The sequence below is a fragment of the Oncorhynchus keta genome, chromosome 3 (assembly GCF_023373465.1).
Source record: "Oncorhynchus keta strain PuntledgeMale-10-30-2019 chromosome 3, Oket_V2, whole genome shotgun sequence".
Classification (NCBI taxonomy): domain Eukaryota; kingdom Metazoa; phylum Chordata; class Actinopteri; order Salmoniformes; family Salmonidae; genus Oncorhynchus; species Oncorhynchus keta.
In genome coordinates, this window is record NC_068423.1 from 3,003,387 (window position 1) to 3,030,237 (window position 26,851).

At 40.3% G+C, this 26,851-nt stretch overlaps 1 protein-coding gene across 3 annotated transcripts; it reads right to left on the minus strand.

Annotated features, from left to right (window-relative positions):
- On the minus strand, positions 1–26,024 carry LOC118363740 (zinc finger protein 518A-like). Of its 3 annotated transcripts, XM_035744902.2 has the most exons (5): positions 25,933–26,024; positions 25,600–25,739; positions 23,386–23,467; positions 16,791–16,887; positions 1–6,239 (listed from the first exon to the last, which is right to left on the minus strand). In XM_035744902.2, the coding sequence occupies exon 5, from the start codon at positions 6,219–6,221 to the stop codon at positions 1,911–1,913; it is 4,311 nt and encodes a 1,436-aa protein (XP_035600795.1). In that variant the 5' UTR covers positions 6,222–6,239; positions 16,791–16,887; positions 23,386–23,467; positions 25,600–25,739; positions 25,933–26,024; the 3' UTR covers positions 1–1,910. The 3 variants fall into 3 exon arrangements, with proteins under 3 accessions (XP_035600795.1, XP_035600806.1, XP_035600817.1); XM_035744913.2 differs by lacking the exon at positions 16,791–16,887; XM_035744924.2 differs by lacking the exons at positions 23,386–23,467; positions 25,600–25,739; positions 25,933–26,024 and adding an exon at positions 19,079–20,250.
- Positions 26,025–26,851: the final 827 nt, after the last annotated feature.

Here is a 26,851-nt window from a genome sequence, read left to right on the forward strand (position 1 = left end):
TATATATATATGCATTTCATATTTGAGATTCTTCAAAGTAGTCAACGTTTGCCTTGATGACAGCTTTGCATACTCTTGGCATTCTCCCAACCAGCTTCATGAGGTATTCACATGGAATGCATTTCAATTAACAGCCTTAAGTTAATTCCTTCCCTTAGGGCTAGGGGGCAGCATTCGGAAGTTTGGATGACTGACGTGCCGAAAGTAAACTGCCCGTTACTCAGGTCCAGAAGCTAGGATATGCATATAATTGGTAGTATTGGATAGACAATCTGAAGTTTCTAAAACTGTTAAAATAATGTCTGAGTATAACAGAACTGATATGGCAGGCGAAAACCCAAGGAAAATCCATCTGGAATTCTTTTTTTAGGTCACCACCCATTGAAAATGCTTGTTTATGGGAAACTCAAAGGAAATCCTCCCAGATTGCAGTTCCTATGGCTTCCACTAGATGTCAAGTCTTTAGAAAGGGTTTCAGGCTTGTTTTTTAAATTTAAATTAGCTAGAATTTGTAGTTTTTCAAGGTGGCTCTCATTTTGACTGTAGTGTTGTGGCGCGTGTGGATGAGGGCACGCACTTCATTATTTATCTCCGGTATTGAACACACTATTCTCCATCTTAAATTGTATTGTTTATTTAAATATTAGGGTACCGGAGGACTGATTAGAAACTTTGTTTGACTTGTTTGGATGAAGTTTATTGGTAACTTTTGGGATTCCTTTGTATGCATTTTGAAAGAGTGAAACAGGTGGATTACTGAATCAAGAGCGCCACCTAAACTGACTTTTTCAAACAAAATGACCATTTGTTATGGTCCCTTGGCATTGCAAACAGAGGAAGATCTTCAAAAGGTAAATTGTTTATTTTATCGATATTTATGACTTTCGTGACGCTCTGCTGGTTTGGAAAATGTTTTAATGCTTTTGTATGCTGGGCGCTGTCCTCAGATAATGGCATGGTATGCTTTTGCCGTAAAGCCTTTTTTAAATCTGACAAAGCGGCTGGATTAACAACAATTTAATCTTTTAAGAAACACAAGTAATGGACTGGGGGAAATCTGTCCATAGTCTGATGAGTCCAAATTTGAGATGATTGGTTCCAACTGCCGTGTCTTTGTGAGACGCAGAGCAGGTGAACGGATGATGTCCACATGTGGGGTTCCCACCGTGAAGCATGGAGGAGGTGGTGTGACGGCGCTTTGCTGGTGACACTGTCAGTGATTTATTTAGAATTCAAGGCACAAAACCAGCATGGTTTGCGCTTAGTGGGACTATCATTTGTTTTTCAACAAACAAACACACCTCCTCCTGTGTAAGGTCTATTTGACCAAGAAGGATGGAGTGCTGCATCAGATGACCTGGCCTCCTATTGAGATAATTTGTGCTGAGTTGGACCACATAGTGAATGAAAAGCAGCCAACAAGTGCTCAGCCTATGTGGGAAGTCCTTAAAGACTGTTGGAAAAAGCATTTCAGGTTAAGCTGGTTGAGAGAATGCCAAGAGAGAGCAAAGCTATCATCAAGCCAAAGGGTGGCTACTTTGAAGAATCTCAAATATAAAATATATTTTGATTTATTTTAACACATTTTTGGTTACTACATTATTCCATGTGTTTTTTCATCGTTTTGATCTCTTCCCTATTATTGTACAATTTAGAAAATAGTACAAATAAAGAAAAACCCTTAAATGAGTAGGTGTGTCCAAACTCGACTGGTATGCGTTTCAGCTTACACCACACATCAACAACCTCAAAAACCGTGTTTCAATCATAGCTATTAGGGCATTTCTGGGAATATACACCGTTATAAGAATAAAGTATACTGATAAGTAATTTTTAAAATGCTTTAACCTCTCCATTTGTTCCACTCTATAGGACGGTATGTGGGCCAATCCAGGGGCTTTGTAACAGCTTTAAAACAGCTTATTCCAGTCTCTGGTCGCCTCCATGAGATGCCGCTGGCCGTGGCCAATCCACTCCTCTTGATTCTTGAAGAGTCGACCACAAAACCAGCAGGCGAACATTGATGACCTCTCTGTACCTCTAAATGAGGACTTCACCACCTCATACTTTTTCCTGCTAGACTTTCTAAACTTCAGTTTCAACAGAAATCGCTCTCGGACTCTGCTTTTTGAAGTCTTAAGTCTGGAGCCACGGCTTTGTGACGAGGGACATTTAGCCTTGGAGCTTTTCCCCAGAAGTCCAGCTGGGCAGAGTTCAGCCAGAGCTTGAACTGTGTTTTGAGACAGTACCACCTTGGAAACAGCACCTTTGTACCTGTTGACGGACCTCATGATACTGGCCACTTCAGGAATGTCTGTATCAGGATGGTTGAGAACAACTACCGGCTGATTTCGGCGAGGGCACTTAATCTCTTGTAGTGAACTTAATGGATACAGTCTCAGTGTCCTCTCTGCATCTTTGGGTACAGGCTCCCAGAGCAAGGGAGACCCTTTTTCAGTTACCGCCTTGTTCGAGAGCCTCCTCGCTTTAGTCAAGTGCTCTGGGAGTTCATCACACAATGCTTTCCTGCGCCTCTTCCTTTGACTTAGCTGGCGACCTGGCCTTGGGTCAAGGCGGGATTTATTCAGACCTACGTCCCTTATCTGCCTGACCCTACCTTGCAATTTGGATTGGGGGGAAAGAAGATTTGAGAGCTGTGAGGCCGTGACAGGGTTGTGGGAGGCATTTTGTATGGATATCAGTTTTTTCACTCCGGATGAGCCTTTATTTGATGACATCAGAAAACATGGCATCTGTGTGGAATTTGTGGCCAGATAAATGGGCTTGTTGGCTGAGGAATGTGCACCACCAGAAAGGAACGCGCTACCATTGGCAGTTCTGACTATCTTATATACAACTTTATTTCCCCTACTTTCATTAGGTTGACCTTTCTGGTTCACAGACTTCCCATCAGGACTATTCATAAGAATCCCTGACTTAGCGGTAGAGATATACCTAACCAAGAAGGCTTGTTGCCCAGTGTGCAATGCAGTGGATCTGTTCACTGAGTTTGCAGACATTGCCAGAACTGGACGGGACAAAAGTGGAGACTGAGAGCTTAAGCGTGCCAATTTGCTACCAGCATTGTGGGGGGCCTGACCTACAGGGACTGGCCTCTGGACTAAGTAACAAGTCTGCGGTGACTTAATGTTATTTTCTCCAGTAGAACTATGTGCTGCACCTGACAAGACAAGAGGACCTTTAAGAGCTGTGCTGTTGACTAGGTAGTGGCTTGCACTAGTGCTAGATCCAGGCTGAACAGTAGACAACAGCATACCACCTTTTTCACTAGCACCTACAGTCTGTCCTAGAATGCTGAAACTTCCTCCATTGAGGGTGAGTGCCAGTCCTGTGGTTTTATTCTGTCTTTCAATTCCTGGCTTAACATAGGACACATTGATATGAGGAGTAGATTTGGTTATCAGCTTGAACCCTGGGTTGCCTTGGAGCTGCACAGGTACAGCATACCGGTTCTTTGCAGTCTGTAACAACATCTGCTGCTTTCCCTCTGCTGTTTTAAGGATCCTTAGCATAGTCGTAGGTGGCTTGACAGAATCGTGGCTGGCAGCTGAGCAGCCTATCCTATCTTTTTCAAGCTGGTGGCTAATGATAGCATCCGAATGCTCCTCCAGTATGCGACCCAAGACAGCCAAACTACTTATGCTCCCTGTTGCCCTTTCCAACAAAGGAACACACTCCTCCATTTTTACAGTAGGTTGGACTTGGTGTGTAGACCCAGAGTGTCCATGATTTGCATTCTCAGTTTCCACTGGGGTGGCCAGATCCTCTACAGTAGCTATGCACTCATCGACCTCAACGCCACGGTCTGACACGCTTTCCATTACATTCCCTGTCTCCGCTTCTCCATTTCCAGACCCCTCATCTGGAGGTTGTGGGGATGCAGCCAATGTCAAACTCCATTCTTTCATCCAAACACTTTCATCCTCTGTCGAAAGCTCTGATGGATTTTTACACGGTTGTGTTGAGTTGGAGGAAATGCTTGATGTTTCCTTTGAGTAATTATGAAAACTAAACAACTCTTGGTTAGGAGAATTCTTATCTTCAGCATTAATATCAGTCTCTCTGGAGTCGACAAATTCAGCTGGGTGTGACTCCAGTTGGGCCGTCAGATCTGGCGATAAAGTTTCAGTTTTAGCAGCCACACTGGAATGAATCTTATCGGACGTAGAATCAGAAGGATCCATCTCCTTGATAACTGAATGAGTCTTCTCAGCAGTATCATTAGAAGGTTGGATGTCACCAGTCATGGGTTCTGAGGGAGTCTTAGGTTTGTCGTTGGAAGGTAACGTCTCTCCTTTGGGCCGAGACGAATTTCCATTGATGGGGTCACTGATCTTATCAGCAGTAGCTGTACTCATGTCACCAACTCCAAGCATGTTGATTGTCTCTTCAGAAACTGGTTCGGGAAGCATGGTCTCATAATCTGATTCAGAAGGCATGGTATTATGTGTGAGTATTTTGGCTGGAAGGAGCTCCACAGCAGTCACATTAGGGCTTGAATAAGCAGACATTTTGTCTGCTGTATTGTTACTCAGTTTACCGTTCTCAATCGTGGAGTGATCTGACTCTTTAGTCATTGGATAACCTGCCAAGGAAGGAATCTGGTCACCCTTAAACGTATGTTGTTTATCAATCCTCTGCTCCACTGTGTGTTTTGCTTTCTGTGCTAGTTTCTCCAGTTTGGGCAATGTCTCCTCAATGCTAACGTCCTCTTCCTCTGGCTTCACTTGTACTGAAATTGCAGCATCGCTTTCAGTCCCTGAGGGGCTTAGAACAGCCAAGTAAGGGGAGCTAGTATTTTCCCCATTTTCAGCCGTGTCTGAGCATTTACTTCCATCAGAGGTAGTGCCTATCATTGGGCAGTCCACTTCTTGCTCTGTAGATAAAATGTCATTTTCTGCAGAGAACTCTGGCTTTGCTGTTGGTATAACTTTGAGAACTAAATGCTTTTTACCGTCAACCATCTTGAAGCCCATTACTTTTGTAGTACAGTTAGGTGGAATAGAGATTTTATTTTTGACCATGAGAACAGTTAGTCCATTGGAGTTGTTGGGGTTTAGGGCGTCAGCCCCATAACTGTCAAAACCTTCCTGGGTCTTTGGTGGTGGTATAGATGATACAGCCTGGGAGTCAATTTGTTGTTCATTCTTAAGAGCGCCTTTGAACCATTTCTTACTGTCCTTTTTCACGCCTACAGCCCTTTCATGAAACTGTTGGGATTCCTCCAATGTTTTCTCTGGTTTCAGCACCCTTCCATTTTGGTTATGTAAACCCACTCCAGGAAGAGAATTCAGTTTTGACATCCACTGGGATTCCTTTGATTGACCACCTGCAGCAAGACTTTTCTTCAGCAGGAGTTTTAATCCTGGAGAGGAGTTTACCAGGGTATTGTTGCTGTCCTCCGTTGCTCTCCATACATTTTTATTGTCTGCCTCCTCACCATGGACAGTTACCATGTGCTTTGTGAGGTATTCTCTCCGTGCTGCCCCATATCCACAGACCAGACACGTGAGGGGGAAGGTACCCGAGTAGAGTTTTAGGTGCCTCTGGTGCTCACCTCGGTTAGAGCTCACATGTTGACATTTCATACATTTGAGCTGGCTCTCATTGTGATGATGGATGTGCTGCACAAATGTTCCTGCGTCAACTGTTGAAAATTCACATTTTTCACAGTGAAAGTGGCCATTCTGGCTGTGAGACATGATATAGTGTCTAGTGAGCAGGAGGAGAGAGTACTGTACATCATCATTACAGATCTCGCATGTGACCAAAGTGTTCCTGTGCCCAATCCGATGGCGCTGAAGTGCAGGGAACTCATTTGTGGCAAAGCCACACAAGTCACACGGATACGTCGGCAGGGTTCCCTTGTGGGCCACCTGAAAATGTTTGAGGAGGTCATTGGGGCTGTAGGTAGCTTCACCCTTACACTCTGAACACCCAAAGCTAAGTATTTTCCCAGAGAAGACTGCACCCTGCTGTATTTTACATGGGGACTTCATAGATGCTTTTCTGTCTGTCTTGTAACTACCCGACTCTTCAGATGTTTCATCAGGGTCACATTGGTCACTACATGGCAACACAGAAGTTTGACCTGCCATCTGGTCTGTGTGGTCCTTTGTGGATTCCTTTTCTTCCTCAGCCTCCACAATGTCATCATGGCTTTCAGCGGGATCATCCTGTGTCATCAGGTTCTCTTCCATGCTTCAATATACAGGCTCCTATGAACAAGAGAAACGAGTGTCACAAACATGCAATCTACCAGCCCAAGACATCTTTCTCACTACGGAAACCGCCTTTGATTGAACAGTCAGTCAATCACAACTTGGGTATTCTGACTGACCTTGCAAATCAGGCATTGGTGTCAATGGAGAAATTGTGTGAAAACTAAAATCAGGATTTTTGTCACTTCACAAATGTGAAAAATAAATTGTAAATCTGGTTTGTGGACAAAAATAAATGGTTACTTATACTTATATGACATGACCCTCTATGGAATCTATTCAATGTATAGTGTGATTTGTTACAGAATTACTAACTGACAAACACAGGTTCTACTGATGTTACAGCTGTTCTTGAATGGCTCCGGTTATGACTTAAACCTGCAATATGTAACTGTGGACGACACTACCAAATTCACATAGAAATGTGTGTAATAGATCTGTCACTCATAGAAAGCAAGTCTAAGAAACGATAGATATGTTCTGTGTGCGCCATTTCTGTGCTTCCCGTTCTTAAGTTTTGTTTTTGCGTCTTTTACCTTCGGTTTTGTACAAACTTCAAACCGCTGAAAAGACAATATTTTTGTCCCGTTTCCTGGTTGCTAAACTATTAGAAGTTTAGCAACCAGGAAATGGCAAAGCGATTTCGGCATAGTGCTTCTTTAAAAACCTAAATTGAATCAAGCAATATAATAATGGACATATTGCTGCATGCTAAATGGCTCAGCTGACTTGACCCAATGCAATGATTCAGACAGTAGAAAATGTTCAATGGATTTTTCAGAAAGGGCATAATAACATTACAACTCATATTACTTTGTTGGTATGCCTATTACTTTAAATGGACAGAGTCCAGGTAAAATCCCAAAAGGAAAACCTGCTATCACTTTAGTTTAAGGAAATCAAAACCATTCAAAAAGATGATATGAGCGCTATATTAATGCTAAGTATTAATGCTAAGTTGGAAGGAGTCTCACATGACAAGAGAACAAGGTTTCAAATTGTTGCATTGTTCTTTAAAAAAAAAAGCTTCATAAAAAAAGTAAAACTATGATCCTTCAAGACATGAACAAACATACTATCTTTAGTCATATAACCTGAGACCTGACAACCTGATTTCAAGTATATGTAGTTCAACAACCGATGGCAGGCACAACACCAAACATGTAAACAAGGGTCCAAATCATCAGCGGATTTGGAAATCTTAATCACATGGCTTTCAATCTGATGGACACCTGACACCACAACCTTTCAAAAGACAATACAAAACAGGAGTACATGTTGATGAAGATCTGGATGTCACTTAAAATCAAAGGAGTGGGGTCAAAAGACTTGATATGGCATTACCCTTCCATGACTTAGGAAGGCTATGTGCTGTGGCCGTCATTCAGAATTTTGCCAATCAATTTCCCCACTGTTTACTACCTCCAAAGTCTCAACCTCCCGCGTTCATGCCCAACGCAAATACATCGATTGACTATGATCTAGGTCTGCGGTATGCGTGTATGCCTACATTTTGGTCATCATTATTTACCCCAGCTACAAAGTCATAAAGCCTGAATATTCTACAAATTATCTTCTTAAAATCTGTTTATAAACCTAACCTAAATCACACTGCTAAACGTATGCCTAACCTTAAATTAATACCAAGAAGCAAAATGTTTGTTTTCGTTCATTTTTACAGAATAACCTATTTACAATTTGTGGCTGTGGTAACCCTGTGCTTTGTGCAGCAGTTAGCAATTATGCTAATGTAGCTGATGTGAAATAGCTAGCTAGTTAGCGGTGGTGCGCGCTAATAGCGTTTCGATCGGTGACGTCACTCGCTCTGAGACCTTGAAGTAGTGGTTCCCCATGCTCTGCAAGGGCCGCGGCTTTTGTGGAGCGATGCTTCGTGGGTGTCATTTGTCTGTGTGCAGAGGGTCCCTGGTTCGAGCCCAGGTTGGGGCTAGGAGAGGGACGGAAGCTATACTGTTACACTAATGATAACCATCTTCTGGTAGAGATGGAAAGGCATTCTCAATTAAATGTTAACTAGAAATTATCTAGCCTACCTGGCCGAATGATATCGTGATTATTTGCATCAATCCAGTGGCCATTTGTTTTGCAAACACTGCAATCACATCACAACCGCTACAGAAACATAGCTAAACAAACATTAATTTGCTGATGCACACAATGCATTAAAAGGGTAACTGCACCCCAAAATCTAAATTTCTTAGATTTTTCCTAGACCGCCAAGGTAGTTTCCAGATGTTTTAATTCCACAACAATGCTTAAAGCACAACAAAATTGGATGTTCTTCTAGTAAACAAAAAGTGTGTTTGTGTGACCAAAAACCTTAACCTGGGAAAAACAAAACAAAATTGAAAAAAAAAGTGGGGATTTTTTTTTTTAATTAATGATTTTTAATTACATTCAAACAGGTGTACACGTAACCTTTTTCACGTGTGAATTCCAAATATCTATAACGGTCGCCCCAGCGTGAGTTGTTTTATGCACGTGATGTCAGAATGCACTTTAAAATTAGGGGTGTTCCGCCTCAATAATTCACATAGAAGTAGCCCATTTAACTGTTCAAACTTAAGTATGAGGCTTTACTAAGCCGGAGAAACTTCTCTCTTGTCCTCTCTGGGAGGAGAGCCTAAGCACTTCCCCACTGTTTCCGCAGAACAAGTACGCAGACATTTGCGCAGTCTGGCACATTATCTGGCTGGTGCTCGCATTGCCTTCATTGTTGTTTTCCTTACAAATAATGACTTAGGAACGCACACATTTCCAATCAAAGCAAGTGCCTTATTTTCTATATATTGGTGTTGTTTCTACTGTAGCATACAGTATAAATACATGCATGTATGTACAGTGGGACAAAAAAAGTATTTAGTCAGCCACCAATTGTGCAAGTTCTCCCTCTTAAAAAGATGAGGCCTGTAATTTTCATCATAGGTACACTTCAACTATGACAGAAAAAATGAGAAGAAAAAAAATCCAGAAAATCACATTGTAGGATTTTTAATTTATACATTTGCAAATTATGGTGGAAAATAAGTATTTGGTCAAAAACAAAAGTGTATCTCAATACTTTGTTATATACCCTTTGTTGGCAATGACAGAGGTCAAACGTTTTCTGTAAGTCTTCACAAGGTTTTCACACACTGTTGCTGGTATTTTGGCCCATTCCTCGATGCAGATCTCCTCTAGAGCAGTAATGTTTTGGGGCTGTTGCTGGGCAACACAGACTTTCAACTCCCTCCAAAGATTTTTTATGGGGTTGAGATCTGGAGACTGGCTAGGCCACTCCAGGACTTTGAAATGCTTCTTACGAAGAAACTTCTTCGTTGCCCGGGCAGTGTGTTTGGGATCATTGTCATGCTGAAAGACCCAGCCACGTTTCATCTTCAATGCCCTTGCTGATGGAAGGAAGTTTTCACTCAAAATCTCACGATACATGGCCCCATTCATTCTTTCCTTTACACGGATCAGTCGTCCTGGTCCTTTCCAGAAAAATAGCCCTAAAGCATGATGTTTCCACCCCCATGCCTCACAGTAGGTATGGTGTTCTTTGGATGCAACTCAGAATTCTTTGTCCTCCAAACACGACGAGTTGAGTTTTTACCAAAAAGTTATATTTTGGTTTCATCTGACCATATGACATTCTCCCAATCTTCTTCTGGATCATCCAAATGCTCTCTAGCAAACTTCAGACGGGCCTGGACATGTACTGGCTTAAGCTGGGGGACACGTCTGGCACTGCAGGATTTTAGTCCCTGGCGGCGTAGTGTGTTACTGATGGTAGGCTTTGTTACTTTGGTCCCAGCTCTCTGCAGGTCATTCACTAGGTCCTCCCGTGTGGTTCTGGGATTTTTGCTCACCGTTCTTGTGATCATTTTGACCCCACGGGGTGAGATCTTGCGTGGAGCCCCAGATCGAGGGAGATTATCAGTGGTCTTGTATGTCTTCCATTTCCTAACAATTGCTCCCACAGTTGAGTTCCTCAAACCAAGCTGCTTACCTATTGCAGATTCAGTCTTCCCAGCCTGGTGCAGGTCTACAATTTTGTTTCTGGTGTCCTTTGACAGCTCTTTGGTCTTGGCCATAGTGGAGTTTGGTGTCTTTTATACTGATAACAAGTTCAAACAGGTGCCATTAATACAGGTAACGAGTGGAGGACAGAGGAGCCTCTTAAAGAAGTTACAGGTCTGTGAGAGCCAGAAATCTTGCTTGCTTGTAGGTGACCAAATACTTATTTTCCACCATAATTATGATGAAAATTACAGGCCTCTCTCATCTTTTTAAGTGGGAGAATTTGCGCAATTGGTGGCTGACTAAATACTTTTTTGCCCCACTGCATGTATGCATGTTTGTATAGTGCCTTGCAAAAGTATTCATCCCCCTATATTTTTTCCCTATTTTGTTGCATTTCAACCTATAATTTAAATTAATTTGTATTTGGATTTCATGTAATGGACATAAACAAAATAGTCAAAGTTGAAATTTAAAAAAAATATATACTTGTTTCAAAGAATTCTAAAAAATGTAAAACTGAAAAGTGGTGCGATCATATGTATTCTCCCCTTTGCTATGAAGCCCCTAAATAAGATCCGGTGCAACCAGGTCACATAATTAGTTAGATTGCACACAGATGGACTATTTATTTAAGTGTTATATGATCTCAGTATACATACACCTTTTCCTAACCAGTTGAAGCTAGGGGGCGCTATTTCATTATTGGATAAAAAAACGTGCCCGTTTTAAGCGCAATATTTTGCCACGAAAAGATGCTCGACTATGCATGGAATTGACAGCCTTGGAAAGACAAAACTCTGACGTCTCCAAAACTGCAAAGATATTATCTGTGAGTGCCCCAGAACTAATGCTACAGGCGAAACCAAGATGAAACTTCAAACAGGAAATGAACAGGATTTGACGCCGTGTTTACTAACGTCTCCTTATATGGCTGTGAATATGCTGTGAACGAGCTTATGCGCTCTGCCGTTCATCCAAGATGTCTGCAGCATTGTGGCGTATTTGTAGGCATATCATTGGAAGATTGGCCATAAGAGACTACATTTACCAGGTGTCCGCATTCATCCATGTGATTCAGGGGAGAGAGGAGACTTCCACGAACGATATATCATCGAAGAGAGGATTGAGAGAGGATTGATTGAGGATTGATTCTAAACAACGTTTACCATGTTTCAGTCGATATTATGGAGTTAATTTGGAAAAAAGTTCGGCGTTTTGATGACTGAATTTTAGTTTTTTTTTGGTAGCCAAACGTGACGCATCAAACGGACCGATTTCTCCTGCACAAAAAAAAATATTTCAGGAAAAACGGAACATTTGCTATCTAACTGAGAGTCTCCTCATTGAAAACATCCGAAGTTCTTCAAAGGTAAATGATTTATTGAATGTTTTTGCTGGTTTTTGTGAAAATGTGGCCTGCTAATGCTAATGCTAGTTTGCTATGGTAGAGAAGCATATTTTTGAAAATCTGAGATGACAGTGTTGTTAACAAAAGGCTAAGCTTGAGAGCTAGCATATTAATTTCATTTCATTTGCGATTTTCATGAATAGTTAACGTTGCGTTATGGTATTGAGCTTGAGGCTATGATTACGCTACCGGATCCAGCATGGCTCCATGCAAGAAGTTAAAACCTCTTTGGGATAGGCAGGACGCAAATGTCTCAACTGGCCAATTGCCAGGGAAAATGCAGAGCGCCGGATTCAAATAAAATACAATAAAATTCAAACCATTAAATCACACATGTAAGATACTCAATTAAAGCTACATTCGTTGTGAATCCAGGCTACATGTCAGATTTTTGAAATGCTTTTCGGTGAAGGCGTAAGAAGCTATTATCTAATGATAGCACCAGCAGTAAACAAAGGGATTTCAACCCTGCAGGCGCTACACAAAACGCTGAAATAAAATATAAAACATGCATTACCTTTGACGAGCTTCTTTTGTTGGCACTAATATGTCCCATAAACATCACAATTGGTCCTTTTGTTCGATTAATTCCATCCATATATATCCAAAATGTACATTTATAAAGCGCGTTTGATCCAGGAAAAAAAGCTTACGAAAAACGCAACGTCACTACAAAATATTTAAAAAGTTGCCTATAGTTGCCTACTTTGCCAAAATATTTCAAACTACTTTTGTAATACAACTTTAGGTATTTTTAAACATTAATAATCGATCAAATTGTAGACTGGTCTTTCTGTGTTCCATACAGGAATGAAAACAAACCAGCGATACTTTTCACATCTTGCACATTCTCAACAATGTACCCAGTTCCTAGTTGGCCTACTTATTTATTGCCCAAAGGAATAACCTCAACCAAATTCCAAAGACTGGTGACATCCAGTGGAAGCGGTAGGAACTGAAAACAGGTCCTAAGAAATATCCTTTGGCAATGACATCTCAGGAAAAAAAATCTGAACAGTTAGTCCTCTGGGTTTTGCCTGCTACATAAGTTCTGTTATACTCACAGACATGATTCAAACAGTTTTATAAACTTCAGAGTGTTTTCTATGCAATTATATGAATAATATGCATATCTTATATTCTTGGCATGAGTAGCAGGAAGTTTAAATTGGGCATGCTATTTATCCAAAATGAAAATTCTACCCCCTTGCCCCAAGAGGTTATTAAAGGCCCTAGGGTCTACAACACCACTAAGCAAGGGGCATCCCCAAGGAGGCGGGAACATGAGTTGTGGAGAATTACAGATCAGGGTTAGGTTATAAAAAAATATCCAAAACTTTGAACATCCCACGGAACACCATTAAATCCATAATTTAAAAAATGGAAAGAATATGGCATCACAACAAACCTACCAAGAGGGCCGTCCACCAAAACTCACGGACCAGGCAAGGAGCGCATTAATCAGAGAGGCAACAAAGAGACCAAAGATAACCCTGAAGGAGCTGCAAAGCTCCACAGCGGAGATTGGAGTATCTGTCTATTAGGACCACTTTAACTTCTTTGGGGTAGGGGGCATTTTCACGTCCGGATGAAAAGGGTGCCCAGAGTTAACTGCCTGCTACTCAGGCCCAGATATGCATATTATTAGTAGATTTGGATATAAAACACTCTGAATGATGTCTGTGAGTATAACAGAGTATAAAAATCCAACCAGGAAGTGGGAAATCTGAGGTTTGTAGGTTTTCAAGTCTTAGCCTATCCAATATACAGTGTATGTGGGGTCATATTGCACTTCCTAAGGCTTCCACTAAATGTCAGTCTTTAGAACCTTGTTTCAGGCTTCTACTGTGAAGTGGGAGAGAATGAGAGCTGATTGAGTCATGGGTCTGCCAGAAGGCCATGTGCTCAGTCAGGCGTGCGCCCGTGAGAGTTAGCTCCGTTCCCTTTCATGTCTAAAGACAAAGGAGTTCTCCGGTTGAAACATGATTTTAGATTCATGATGAAAACATCCTAAAGATTGATTATATAGACCGTTTGACATGTTTCTACGAACTGTAATATAACGTTTTTGACTTTGTCTGGACCTAGTGCCTGCGCATTTGTATTACTGTACCAAATGTGAACAAAAAGGAGGTATTTGGACATAAATTATAGACTTTATTGAACAAAACTAACATTTATTGTGGAACTGGGATTCCTGGGAGTGCAATCTGATGAAGATCATCAAAGGTAAGTGAATATTTATAATGCTATTTCTGACTTTTGTTTACTCCATAACATGGCGGGTATCTATCTGTATTGCTTGTTTTGGTCTCTGAGCGCTGTACTCAGATTATTCCATGGTGTGCTTATTCCGTAAAGCTTTGTTGAAATCTGACACAGCGGTTGCATTAAGGAGAAGTATATATTTAATTGCATGCATAACAGGTGTATTTTCATCAACATTGAGTATTTCTGTAAATTAACGTGGCTCTCTGCACTTTCACCGGATGTTTTGGAGGCAAAACATAACGCGCCAATGTAAACAGAGATTTTTGGATATAAATATGAACTTTATCGAACAAAACATACATGTATTGTGTAACATGAAGTCCTGTGAGTGCCATCTGATGAAAATCATCAAAAGGTTAGTGATTCATTTTCTTTATTTCTGCTTTTTGTGACTCTTCTCTTTGGCTGGATTTGTTTTTGTGACTAGGTACTGACCTCAGATAATCTCATGGTATGCTTTTATCGTAAAGCCTTTTTGAAATCGGACACTGTGGTGGGATTAACAACAAATTTAACTTCAAAAGGTGTATAATACATATATGTTTGAGGAATTTTAATTATGAGATTTCCGTTTGAATTTGGCGCCCTGCACATACCCTAGAGAGGTCAAGCCGAGAACACCATGCTTCACTGTGGGGATCCTTCACTGTGGCAGCATCATGCTAGAGGTTCACCTTCTAGCAGGACAATGACCCTAAGCATACTGCTAAAGCAACACTTAAATGTCTTGGAATGGCCTAGTCAAAGCCCAGACCTCAACCCAATTGAGAATCTGTGGTATGACTTAAAGATTGCTGTACACCAGCGGAACCCATACAACTTGCCTTGAAGAATGGGCAAAAATCCCAGCGGCTAGATGTGCCAAGCTTATAGAGTCATACCACAAGAGATTTGCAGCTGTAATTGGTGTGTGTGGGGGGTGAATAGTTATGCACGCTCAAGTTCTGTTGTGTCTTATTTCTTGTTTGTTTCACAATAAAAAATATTTTGCATCTTCAAAGTGGTAGGCATGTTGTGTAAATCAAATGATACAAATCACCCCAAAAAAATCCCTTTCAATTCTAGGGTGTAAGGCAACAAAATAGGAAAAATCTCAAGGGGGAGAATACTTTCGCAAGCCACTGTACTTTTTTGAAGGTTGTACTGATTATGATGAGCTAATTCTGTTTGTTGACATTATACAATGCATTCTGGGTATCACGTAAACTTCTGTCAGACCAAAGATGTTATAATGAGGTGAACGAATGGTTCACGCATCTTTCAAGTAAACTTCCGGAAGTGAATGATCGTAGATGACACACCCCTTCAACATGCATACTGCAAACAGACCAAACTCATCTGGTCTCCTGTTATCTTTGGTTGTCGTACATGGTGGCGCATCGAAGTGTTTCTCTATTTTTATCAATGGTGAGCTCAACTGTGATGTGATGAACTGTGAATAGTAATTGCTACTAGCTAATTCATAGTGTGCTTTATGTCAGCTGAGTGTTAGCTAAATATGACCACTTGTGTTACGTCAATCTTTCCACAGAGTTAGGACTAATGTAGCCTACATTTTCCGGTTTGGATGATTGTGTTATGCTGTCGCTACTTCTGTGACTGTCTGAACATTCATCCAAAAATAAACTGGTCACATTCATGACAACTTTGTAAGGACTGTTTGTGCAAAATATTTATGTGAAAAAACAGTGGCCAGCTGAAACACTGACTGTTGCATCAATCAAATCCAGAAAGAGGTTTCAGCGTACCCTGTAGGGACCACTGTAGAATGATCACACCCGTTTGTTGGTACATGTCAAAGGGTTAAAAAGGGCAATTCCACCACTTTTCAACATCATATTCATGATCCCCAGCACCAAACCAGTGTCTACATGTGAAAACAGCATGTTTCTATGATGTGTGGTTAAAAAGGTCATAAAAAAATGCTTCTCTGTGACATCACAGGATGGGATTTTCAAAACCTGCTGCGAGCCCAGGAGCAGGTATTTGCTTGCTCCCCACATCACCATAAATCTCAGTGTTTGAAAATCACGTTTTTTAAATTAATGATTAAACTGATGATATTGTCAGATGTAACATTAAAAATGTATTTGTTTCTACAAAACTTAGAAAAGCGCCATTTTCACATATGTTGACACGAGTATTGTGCTGGAGATAATGAAGTTACCCTTTATGTGACAGATGCCTGTTTGTCACACTCAAGTCCACAAAGTGAATATGTATTCACTTCAAATCATGAAATATATCAAATCAGTAACAAGATGGTAACTTTCCCATGAAGAAAATTATTTTTGTGGAAGAGGATTAAAGCGTTTTACTAAAGTGAAGCGGTGAGATAGTCAAAAGGTTAACATTAAAATATCTGGTCTGGTTACCCCACTATATCAACCTTGGAGTGTGGCGCAGTTACATCACATATTTCACCACAAATAACTACTCAGACTACCACACATTTAATCATGAAGGAATTTGAAAAGTTATCGGCTATTATTTTGGGAGAGAAATTTGATGGTGCATCTCGTGGAAGAAGTTTTAAAAAATTCAAAGTTGTGTTGAAAAATTGTGGCTGATGCATTAGAGCAACTTTTATTAATAGTTGATAGTAGCCTTCAGCGGAACAGGTTTCGACATTAACACTGGGGCAAGTCAAACAAATATATCAGACAAGCAGAATATACATTTAAGTGTACATTGCTTTTTAAAAATAATCAACCGATTTCTGCAGATCGCATCAGAATATAATTATATTGCATTGAAAGGCGATCTGTCAATCACTTGCGGTCCCAAGATTAAAACCTTTTGAGATCAAAGTGCTGATATTCCTTGCTAGTTATTGAGTTATTTACCCAGTTATAGCAAGTCTTGGGTCAGCAAACAAGGTTTGTACAGTCATGAAAATCCTGGAAAAGTAAAGATGTATGAATCACCTGTGTGCGACTGGGCCTAAGAGAGAGAGAGAGAGAGAGAGAGAGAGAGACATTACATCATGTAGGCTATAAAATAACAAGACAACAAACAGACTAGATAGCCAATTCAAAACATATTGTGTAGCCTGGCTAGTTAACTATTCAGCATCTATTAATGTCATTGTCATGTCCAATGTCCTAAAAAAAACTGAATAACTGCAAATGAACGGGTGTGTTAATAAACCAAAGCTAAATACTCCTGTTGTAAACCGCCTCACAAGTGCTCAAAATTTGGCATTGAGAAATAAATATGACACAGTTGGAAAGCGGGGATTCCCCTATATTCAACATTGGTCATGTCATTCTGACAATGTTAAGATATTGTTAGAATAGCCAAGCATAAATGACAAAACACCCAATGCTGTCAATAGATCTCCACTGAAATCTGAATACGTTTGCTTTACAAGGCAGATACAGTGCATTCGAAAAGTTTTCAGACCCCTTGACTTTTTCCACATTTTGTTACAGCCTTATTCTAACATGGATTAATGTTTTTCCACAATCTACACACAATACCGCATGACAAAGCGAACAGGTTTAGAAACAGAAATACCTTACGTAAATATGTATTCAGATCCTTTGCTATGAGACTCGAAATTGAGCTCAGGTGCATCCGGTTTCCATTGGTCATCCTTGTGACGTTTTTACAACTTGGAGTCCACCTGTAGCAAAGGACATTCAGAGACTTATCCCGAAGCCACTCCTGCGATGTCTTGGCTGTGTGCATAGGATCGTTGTCCTGTTGGAAGTTTAACCTTCACCCCAGTCTGAGGTCCTGAGTGTTCTGGAGCAGGTTTTCATCAAGGATCTTTCTGTACTTTGCTCCATTAATCTTTCCCTTGATCCTGACTAGTATCCCAGTCCCTGCCAATGAAAAACATCCTCTCAGCATGATGCTGTCACCACCATGCTTCACCATAGGGATGGTGTCAAGTTTCCTCCAGACGTGACGCTTGGCATTCAAGCCAAAGAGTTCAATCTTGGTTTCATCAGATCAGAGAATCTTGTTTCTCATGGTTCGGGTGTCCTTCAGGTGCCTTTTGGAAAACTCCAAGCAGGCTGTCATGTGCCTTTCACTGCACTCTACCATAAAGGCCTGATTGGTGGCGTGCTGCAGAGATGGTTGTCCTTCTGGAAGGTTCTCCCATCTCCACAGAGTAACTCTAGAGCTCTGTCAGAGTGACCATCGGGTTCTTGGTCACCTCCCTGACCAAGGCCCTTCTACCCCAATTGCTCAGTTTGGCCGGGCGGCCAGTTCTAGGAAGAGTCTTGGTGGTTTCAAACTTCTATTTAAGAACAATGGAGGCCACTGTGTTCTTGGGGACCTTCAATGCTGCAGAATTGTTTGGGTACCCTTGCCCAGATCTGTGCCTCGACACAATCCTGACTCGGAGCTCTATAGACAATTCCTTCGATCTCATGGCTTGGTGTTTGCTCTGACATACACTTATATAGACATGTGTGTGCCTTTCCAAAGCATGTCCAATCAATTGAATTTACCATAGGTGGACTGCAATCAAGTTGTAGAATCATTTTAAGTATGAGCAATGGAAACAGCATGCACCCAAGCTCAATTTTGAGTCTCATAGCAAAGGGTCTGAATACTTACCTAAATAAGCAGTTTTTTTGCTAAAAGTCTAAAAACCTGTTTTTGCTTTGCCATTATGGGGTATTTTGTGTAGATTGATGAGGATTTTTTTTTATTTAATCCAATTTAGAATAAGGCTGTAACATAACAAAATGAGGAAAAGGGAAGGGGTCTGAATTTTCTAAATGCACTGTATATCCCAGACAAGATTAAAGAATGGGACAAAGTGAATATTAGTCAGTGCTTGCGTCAATCGCAGTTTGTATGAATTTGAGTGGTTTCATACAATACATGTCAGAATGGCTGCGAGAGGGGGACTGTGGCTGTACTCCCAGGTAAGGCCCTTGCTTCTGGAATCACAGAAAACCCCAGTACTCAGTCAGGAAGCTTGAAGATGTGTGTTACTATCCAAACCCATGTCATAGCATGCAGTGGAGATTACAATAAATGCATTATGTTCCTTTCATCACCAAAGCCATGTTCACTGCACATGTAGGTGAACAATTCAACCCTTTTGTTAGTGTCATTGATATATGGAATTTCAAATACACATTCAGTTCATAAGCATTGACTGTAATACCTCTAGGGTCCTGTGGTGAAAGAGTGGTATTGGGCAACAGCTTTCTTCCCGGGCCCGTATTCACAAAGCGCCTTCAAAGTAGGAAAAGTAATCTTGGACCAGTTCCCCCTGTCAATGTAATCACTAATTGCGATAAAGGCAAAAATTATCTTAAAATCAGTATTTCTAATCTGAGATGCTTTGGAATACGAACGAGACCCTGGTCTGACTGCATGCTGATTTTCTAGTGATCTAACTCCCTCTTCATCTGAAATGAAACACCACCAAAAACATGAATTAGACTAGTCAGTCGGTAACTTAATTAACTAATGTAAATGTGCACAAAACAACACAGCCTATTTGCAGTGAAATCAAGAGGAGCATTTTTCTTGCCTACTTCTTCAGTCACCAGTGCATCAATAAACAGGCAGGGGAACGAAGTACTGCAGTTTGACAAAAAGTGTTCAGAATGGCAAATATAGTTATTTTCTAGAAACCTAGCTACAGTCTACTTTGCTAGCTAAGGTGGTGAACTCAGACTGATGGTGGGAGTTAGGGTAACATTAGTCAACTTTCCTTCAGCAGTTTCAATCTAGCGAGCTAATGGCATTTTATCAACTTTAACAATCAGATGGATAGTTTAGCAAATATAGCATTTAATTTAATGTAAAACTGCCTGATCCAGCTTGCCAGCTGCTAGTAAAGTAGCATGAATAAGTCAGAAGCCAGCAAGCAGTGCCAAGTTCACGCCTTTTACCAACAAAAATCATGAACACGTTAAGAGACAATTATTTTAGGACTTCAGGCCTAGGAGTAATAGTTACTTGTTTGTAAAACTGGCATCTTCACCATATGTTGTCCCCAGTCAGCTCCAGTCTTCACCTGAATGAACGTCTTAGGTAAAAATCACAGGCTGCGTCATGCACTTGAGGGGGGCATTGCTTACTAGCGCATGTGCTTCACATTTCTTTCTTTAGCAGCCCAAATTTTTGGGGGGTGTTTTGCCATCCACAGGGGGTGTATGTATATTATATTGTCAAATGTAATTTGCAACATGGCATTTAAGCCCATGTACCCATTAAGCCCACTTCAATCTTTGGATTCATTTTTTTTTAATTGAAAAAAGTATTCTGCTGTTTAATGTTATATCCATAAATGATTTTATTCTAAGCTAATCAGATGTTTTATTAAGTTATTGACAATTGTGTAAGTTCACATTAATGGCCAATTCCAAAGTTGTAAAAAATTAAATAAAAACTTAAGGCTACTCGCAGATAACATTGTTTAGTATCTTCTCAGATAAGTGATCATAATTTCTCAAATGAAGAGATCAATGTGCTGCTATATGCTCATGATAGCATATTTAACGAACATTCATTACTATTTCTTGCCAATTTAAAATGTGTTTTTCATGCTAGCAGTCGTACCTGCATGTCACAGTAGTTATGTTGCTACAACAAGATACATTTGACATTTATCTCAGGTGGGCTTAAATGTTACATTAGCACGAAAAGCACTCCCTCTATACATAATGCAAATGAAAATAAAGCAATATTGTTCAATACGATCAATACTAACTTTGCATAATATTGTAGTCTATAGTGTATATGTATTAGAGGTCGACCGATTATGATTTTTCAACGCGGATACCGATTATTGGAGGACCCAAAAAAAAGCCAATACCGATGAATCTGACATTTTTTTAAAAATGTACTTGTAATAATGACAATTTCAATAATACTGAATGAAAACTTATTTTAACTTAATATAAGACATCAATAAAATCAATTTAGCCTCAAATAAATAATGAAACATGTTCAATTTGGTTGAAATAATGCAAAAACAAAGTGTTGGAGAAGAAAGTACAAGTGCAATATGTGCCATGCAAGAAAGCTAACGTTTTAAGTTCCTTGCTCAGAACATGAGAACATATGAAAGCTAGTGGTTCCTTTTAACATGAGTCTTCAATATTCCCAGGTAAGAAGTTTTAGGTTGTAGTTATAGGAATTATAAGACTTTCTCTCTATACAATTTTATTTCATATACCTTTGACTATTGGTTGTTCTTATAGGCACTTTAGTATTGCCAGTGTAACAGTATAGCTTCCGTCCCTCTCCTCGCTCCTACCTGGGCTCGAACCAGGAACACAATGACAACAGCCACCCTCGAAGCATCGTTACCCATGCAGAGCAAGGGGAACAACTATTTCAGGTCTCAGAGTGAGTGACGATTGAAACACTATTAGCGCGCACCCCGCTAACTAGCTAGCCATTTCACATCGTTTACAACAGCCTAATCTCAGGAGTTAATAGGCTTGAAGTCAAACAGCTCAATGCTTGAAGCATTGCGAAGAGCTGCTGGCAAAACGCACGAAATTGCTGTTTGAATGAATGCTTACGAGCCTGCTGGTGCCTACCATCGCTCAGTCAGAATGCTCTATCACAGAACACACAGAAATACGAGCCGTAGGTCATTAATATGTTCGAATCCGGGAAACGATCAATTCGAAAACAAAAAATGTATTCTTTCAGTGAAATATGGAAGCCTTCCGTATTTTATCTCACGGTTGGCATCCTTAAGTCTAACTATTCGTTACATTGCACAACCTTCAATGTTGTCATAATTACGTAAATTTCAGGCAAATTAGTTCGCAATGAGCCAGGCGGCCCAAACTGTTGCATATACCCTGACTCCGCGTGCAATGAAGGCAAGAGAAGTGACACAATTTCACCTGGTCAATATTACCTGCTATCCTGGAATTCTTTTAGCTAAATATGCAGGTTTAAAAATATATACTTCTGTGTATTGATTTTAAGAAAGGCATTGATGTTTATGGTTAGGTACACGTTGGAGCAACGACAGTCCTTTTTCCGTGAATGCGCACCGCATCGATTATATGCAACGCAGGACACGCTAGATAAACTAGTAATATCATCAACCATGTGTAGTTAACTAGTGATTATGATTGATTGATTTTGTTTTTTATAAGATAAGTTTAATGCTAGCTAGCAACTTACCTTGGCTTCTTACTGCATTCGCGTAACAGGCAGGCTCCTCGTGGAGTTAACCGTAAGGTTGCAAGATTGAATCCCCGAGCTGACAAGGTAAAAATCTGTCGTTCTGCACCTGAACAAGGCAATTAACCCATTTTGTACAGTGGGTTAATTAGTCCAACGCTCTAACCACATGATTACATTGCACTCCACGAGGAGCCTGCCTGTTACACTAGGTCGTCATTGTAAATAAGAATTTGTTCTTAACTGACTTGCCTAGTTAAATAAAGGTGGGTTATATATATATATATATATACACACACATATATTTTTTTATTAAATCGGCCAAATTGGTGACCAAAAATACCGATTTCCAATTGTTATGAAAACTTGAAATCGGCCCTAATTAATCGAGCATTGCGATTAATCGATCAACCTCTAATATGTATACCCAAAACCAATGGCGTCCAAATATTTTATGGGTAGATTTGTGATTGGTCAAGAGCATTTATTTATTTTTCATGCATATCCATATTTTGTATATATTAATCGAATAGTGAAATAATGTCAACTGCCCATCCCTAACAGTATGATGAGCCGCGCGTTGGTTGGGAATTTTGGGGAGGTGTGCGGTTGGTGCTGTGCATCCCCGCTTTTATGTACAAATATTGATATAATAACTATCATGTCAAAGTAAACTTACAGTCACACGATGCTATGTTGTGTGGTCCTCCCACTGCGACTTAGAAAAGCATGAACAGTGTATTAGGCCACAGATGTAATAAGTTATGATGAACTTCACAGGGTGGTGAAAGTGCACGGTTGATGAGCTTGATGCTCCTTTCCAATAATGATTACCTCTGGTTGGAAAATGATGGTATTCGTATGAAAATCTGTTGCAAATTGGATGGAAACCTAGCCAATGATGTCTTCACAAAGTTCCAATGTGAGATCAGATGCTTTATTCTTGTGGGTTTTTCATTCTTATCAAGATTATTTCCACACTGAATTCTGTGTTAGGCCTATATCTCAATGTTACCACTAAAAGAAAAACAGTATTCGACACAGCATATGCACATTTGTTGGTGCAATTGCCTTGTATCAGATAATACATTATGGTAGGCTTTACAGATTAAGATTAAAGAACAGCATGACAAACTGTATTGACTGAAATTGATTGAAACATAACTACTGTATGTGTGTTGTACGCACATCCTAATTCATCTTTTACTAAATGATCAAGACTGAACTGGATGCATCAATAGAATACTTGCTCAACAAAAAGGAACCTCAGAAATGTCATCCTTTGTTTTTATTATGACTAATTGAATTTACCTTTACCCCTTCCAAGGAAGCCTTAACATGAATGTTCTGTCTTCTCGCTCAGGGTTGGTGATGTGGGGATGGGCTCTGCAAGCTGTCAGAGAAATTGCAAAATGATTAACATCACCAGTGCTTCCATTTATTGTGTGGACTGATTACAGGTTTTAATGTCCATTTATTGTCATCATAATTCTGTTTGTGTAAATTGGTAAAATATTGAATGAAAGGTAAAGACTATCGATATGGTTGAATGAAGGGTAAGATTCAGATTATGGTTGAACTGAGACTCAGCAATGTGACATTGCCACAAGCAGCAGGATTAACCAATAATACTGCAGATGAGCGCGATGCAGGACGAAATCAAAGTATGTGTACATGAACGCTTCACTGTGCTGCAACGGGATACAGCTGCTGGACAACAGCATAGAAGTTTAGCCTCACACTTCATGCTCTGAGTTGTTGCGTTAGTCGGCCCAATATTGTTATTTAGTCTACCTTAGGGTTGGGCAATATCCAGATTTGCATACCGTCATACTGTTTCTGTACCATACCGGGGTCTATGGTATTACCGAATGTGCACAGAAGGGGCAGTATTTCTAAAAAATAAAAAGTAAAAAATTAGGCAACAGGGATCTTGATCCAGGAGGGGATTGGATGCATCTGCTGTAACCAATAAGCTTGATCTTGACATCTAGCCACTTAGCTAGCAAACCAAATGCATAGCTGGAGCCCTGAGATGGACATAATGTATTTGACAAACCTTCACATTTTTTATAGTTATACCTTACTTCTAGTTATAAGCAGTGGCGTACCACACACCCCCACACCTAAATAAAATATACCGTGTAACAGAGTATCACCCAGGCCTACTCAACCTTTAAGTTTAACATCACATTATTGGATATAGGCACGCATTGAAAGAGGTCACTTCTTTTCCAATATAGCCTAACTGCCAACCAACTCCAAGAATTTAGGTTTGATTATAACTTTAAAGGCCAAGTAACTTAATTCTGCTAAGGCAAAATATAGTTGTCAACAAGCACAACGGGCAGTGTAAATAGCTCACTTTCTAATGTCACAGACTTATTTGCACAGGATCCTTCGAAGGTTGGGTATTGGCACAGAACCAATGTTTTTTGACCCAACCAAGAAAACTTCTAAACTGACCCTGGAGCATTGGCTGGCGACTATGTTTGAAAAAATAGCCACCGGGATTTACAAATACTGTGATGTCCCAACTAAAGAAGACATAACTGAGTGAGTTGTGCCACCATCCCAAAAGACAAATGTCCATCCTCACTGCTAACGAATACTACATTTGCTGCATTAACCTAGCCTATGCAACTCATGCATGCGTTTCACAAGGCAACCAAACCATAAACTATTCTCTAATTCTACCACATTTTCTGTGGGAAAAAATATAAATTGAATAACAGTACGTGATAAATGTATTAATTTTACAATATGATAGCATAATGATTGATATTAACACTAATGTCCTTCAAAAGGTGTAGGTCTGTGTGTTGTTATGGAGGAGGGTCCCTATAGGAAGTAGCTAGGATAATGTTCATTGTGGAAATGTGTTTTATTCCCTGCATCCTACAAACAACAGAACATCATGGGCCAGAACATCGGATCCATACCCACACCGTTCAGCACATCAAAGCAAAACGACACAATAAGTACACTGTGTGCCCCCAAACAATGTTATGTCTCAGTAAGCTAACGTTACTTCACAACAGGCAACAACTAACAATATTTGTGGAAGACAGACAAATCCCACCTCGTGTGTATACATTGTAAACAGATATATTACTTGACAAAAATAAAATTTTAAAATGTACTTTTCCGGTAGCTAGCTACCTACACAGACTCGACATTCTCTAACTTTGAAAAAACGAAGACGTATAGCCTACAACACCAGTGGAAAGCATGGGGCAATGTTAATCTTGAGAATTTATATTGCTCTACGTACCTCATCAACTTCATCCGTGATACTGACAAATAAATACTTTATATTGGGACTCTATAGTGTAAGAACTTGTTCAATAACCGGTTATTTGAATACAAAATAGAGCTTGCCCCCACCCACGCCAGAAATAAGCCTCATAATGTAAATGTATGGTTAGCGATGATTTATTTAGACATTATCCACTGCGACGCAATGTAAACTCTTGCGATTGTTAAAATTACAGTTGAAAAAAGGTTTAACGTTGATGAATTTACCTTCCTTTTCTCTTCAGCCTTGCAGCTCAGCGACGGCGGCCATGACAGCTCCATCCGGGTACTACTACTACTTCTTCTTTGGTATCATGGCGTTTGCACAATTGTTTGTGCTTGCCGCCGCTATGGAGCCAGATACCTGCCTAAAGGTTGAATGTACGTATTGTTAGGATCGTAAGAAGATCCATGTATATATTGTTAGGTTCATAAGAAAAGCCTTGCGTGAAAAATGAACTGAATGTGAAATTTCATCTGTGAACATACAAACACCATATTACGGAATAACATTTTAGGCTTGAACAAATCTCGAGTTGCAATTCTGACATACAATAATACCTTTCAGAGTTTGGGCAGTTTCATCTCAGCAACAACAAAAAGCATACACCAAACGGCCTGTGAGGAGTGCTACCCAAACAAGCAAAACGGAGTATAAAAAAACGGAAGTAGTTATCCTGCACGTTTTCAAGTTAAAAGTCTCCATTATTATTATGTTTTACCTTTGTTTAACTAGGCAAGTCAATTAAGAACAAATTATTTGTTTCAATGATGGCCTAGCAACAGTGGGTTAACTGCCTTGTTCAGGGGTATAATGACAGATTTATACCTTGTCAGCTCAGGGATTTAATCTTGCAACATTTCGATTACTAGTCCGACACCAACCACTAGGCTACCTGCTGCTCTATTACTCCTCAGTTGAGTTTACTTCACATTTAGGTAGCTAATGTAATGGATTTGTTTGCCAGCGCTGGTCTAAATAGCATTAGCTGTAATATGCCTACAACTGTGAGCTTTCAGTCCGCTAGGTGTATCTCTACAACATGGGCATACCTCTGGGTGACATTCACCGTATCAAAATATCACTAATTCAATATTGCACCATCCCATTCTCTGGGCTTTGTCTGCAATCATAACCAATAGTATTGTAGCGACCCGCACAGACAGCTGTGTGTTATGTGTTAGGCTAGGAGGTGGTTGTGTTGTACTGACCAGTACCCGGTGTTCGCGGGGTCCGACATGTCAATCAACCTGCTATCTGCCAATCACGGGAATGCCTGGAATGTTCTGATGCCGGGCATCCTGGTGGTTGGCGGAGTGGCGTGGAGGGGGGTTGGGCAGGGGGGTGGAGCATTGGAAGTTAAGACCAGGTTCAGCCTTTGTTCTCTCTCTCTTACGTCTGGGCTTCACAAGAGAAGGTCACGATTGGCTTGTGGGTTATCTGTCATCTATTTGGCGTGTGCTACGGCCCAAACAGTAG